This window comes from Octopus bimaculoides, chromosome 6 (genome assembly GCF_001194135.2).
Source record: "Octopus bimaculoides isolate UCB-OBI-ISO-001 chromosome 6, ASM119413v2, whole genome shotgun sequence".
In the NCBI taxonomy this organism is placed as follows: Eukaryota; Metazoa; Mollusca; class Cephalopoda; order Octopoda; family Octopodidae; genus Octopus; species Octopus bimaculoides.
This window is the reverse complement of record NC_068986.1, coordinates 76,744,801-76,746,605: the sequence shown is the minus strand read 5'-3', so window position 1 is coordinate 76,746,605 and position 1,805 is coordinate 76,744,801. Positions and strand designations below refer to the sequence as shown.

The window sequence follows — 1,805 nt, the reverse complement described above, 5'->3', positions numbered from 1 at the left end:
TATGTATGTATACATGCATATGCTCATATATCATTTGTATTATATATATATATATATATATATATATACAAATGTGTGATCTGGAAGCTTGTAACAATCTTTTGTGAGTTGTTTTAAGTGCCTATTTAGCTGCAAACAGAAATTTTGGAAGCTGGAGGGAAAGAGAGATGTACCAGCAGCTGAGTAGTTCTCACTTTCAGCTGAGTGGAGAAGGACACAATACACTGAAAGGACCAGAAATTGAACCCATAACCTTATCGCTGTGAGCCCACTCACATGTGCAAATGAGTGTTTATGTGTGTGCATACATATATATGTATGTAATGTAAAAGTAAGAAAATAAACTAACAATTTTAATTCCTGTTGAGAACTGTGTAGTCGGAGCTTTAGGTACACCTGAGGTAGGTTCTAACAAATCTTTATGTGATGCCATTATATACTGCGCAGGTAGGTCAGATGACATCTACAAAAGAAAACAAGGTTTTATCAATAATTTATAAGGATATATTTATAGTAAACAAACTTAGAAGTGCTGAATGAGTCAATATTCTACAGAAAATAAAGGAATTCTTGACCACAAATAGGCTGTGACAACAGCTTACAAAAATTGGGTAAAGACCCTCAGAAGATGGTAAGAAGTGACCAGGAAGCCTCTACAGAGTACATACATACATATATATCATCATCATCATCATCATTTAATGTTCACTTTCTATGCTAGCATGGATCTGGCAGAGTTTCTACAGCTGGATGCCCTTCCTAACGCCAACCACTCTGAGAGTGTAGTGGGTACTTTTTACGTGCCACCGGCACGAGGGCCAGTCCGGCAGTGCTGGCAACAGCCATGCTCAAATGGTGTTTTTTTATGTGCCACCTGCACAGGAGTCAGTCCAATGTTTTGTTTACATGCCACCGGCACAAGTGCCAGTAGGCAAAGCTGGAAACGATCCCGCTCAAATGGTGCTTTTTACGTGCCACTGGCACGGATGCAAGACCACTACTATGGCAGTGATCCCGCTTGGATGGTGCTGTTAGCGCTCCACTGGCATGGGTGCCAGTCATCGAATTTGGTTCAGTTTCGATCTCACTTGTCCAAACAGGTCTTTGCAAGCTGAGTTTAGTGTCCAATGAAGGAAGGTTGGCATATGTCCCAGTCAATGAATTTGGTTCAATTTTCTATTTTGATTTCACTTGCCTCAACAGGTCTTCGTAAGCAGGGTTTTGTGTATATATATGAGAAAGAGCCATGTGCTTAAGAATTTTGCATAACAGCTATGTAGTTCCAGGTTTGATAATCCTAATCCTAATCTAACTTCAGGTTGAACAGGCAGATTTGGTAACACATGAAACAAAATGCTTAGTAGCTTTTCTTCCAGTTCTTTACAATTTGAGTGTAAATTTCACCAAGGTCAACTTTGCTTTTCATCCTTTCTGAGTCAATAAAATCAATACCACTGAGATTGATGTAATCATTTATAGCCCTTCCCTAAAACTGCTGGCCTTGTGCAACAAGTGAAACAATTATTATTAAGGTGAGCTGGCAGAATCATTAGAACGCCAAGCAAAATGCTGAGCAGCATTTCATCCATTCTTTTAATTCTTTTACTTGTTTCAGTCAATTTGACTGTGGCCATGCAGGGGTCATCTTTACATTCTAAATTCAAATTCTGCCGAGGTCAACTTTGTCTTTCATCGTTTCGGGGTTGATAAACTAAGTACCACTGAAACATTGGGATCGATGTAATCGACTAATCCCCAACCACAGAATTTCAGGCCTTGTGCTTTTATTAATTATTATTATACTC

General features: G+C 39.0%; 1 protein-coding gene across 2 annotated transcripts in view; it reads right to left on the bottom strand.

Moving 5' to 3' along the window:
* LOC106873812 (CDK-activating kinase assembly factor MAT1) overlaps positions 1–1,805 on the bottom strand; it is a 12,929-nt gene that overhangs the window by 3,320 nt on the left and 7,804 nt on the right. For both annotated transcript variants that reach the window (XM_014921324.2, XM_052968886.1), the window contains exon 6: positions 350–463. In XM_014921324.2, coding sequence (XP_014776810.1) covers positions 350–463 — 114 coding nt within the window. The remainder of the gene's footprint in view (positions 1–349; positions 464–1,805) is intronic.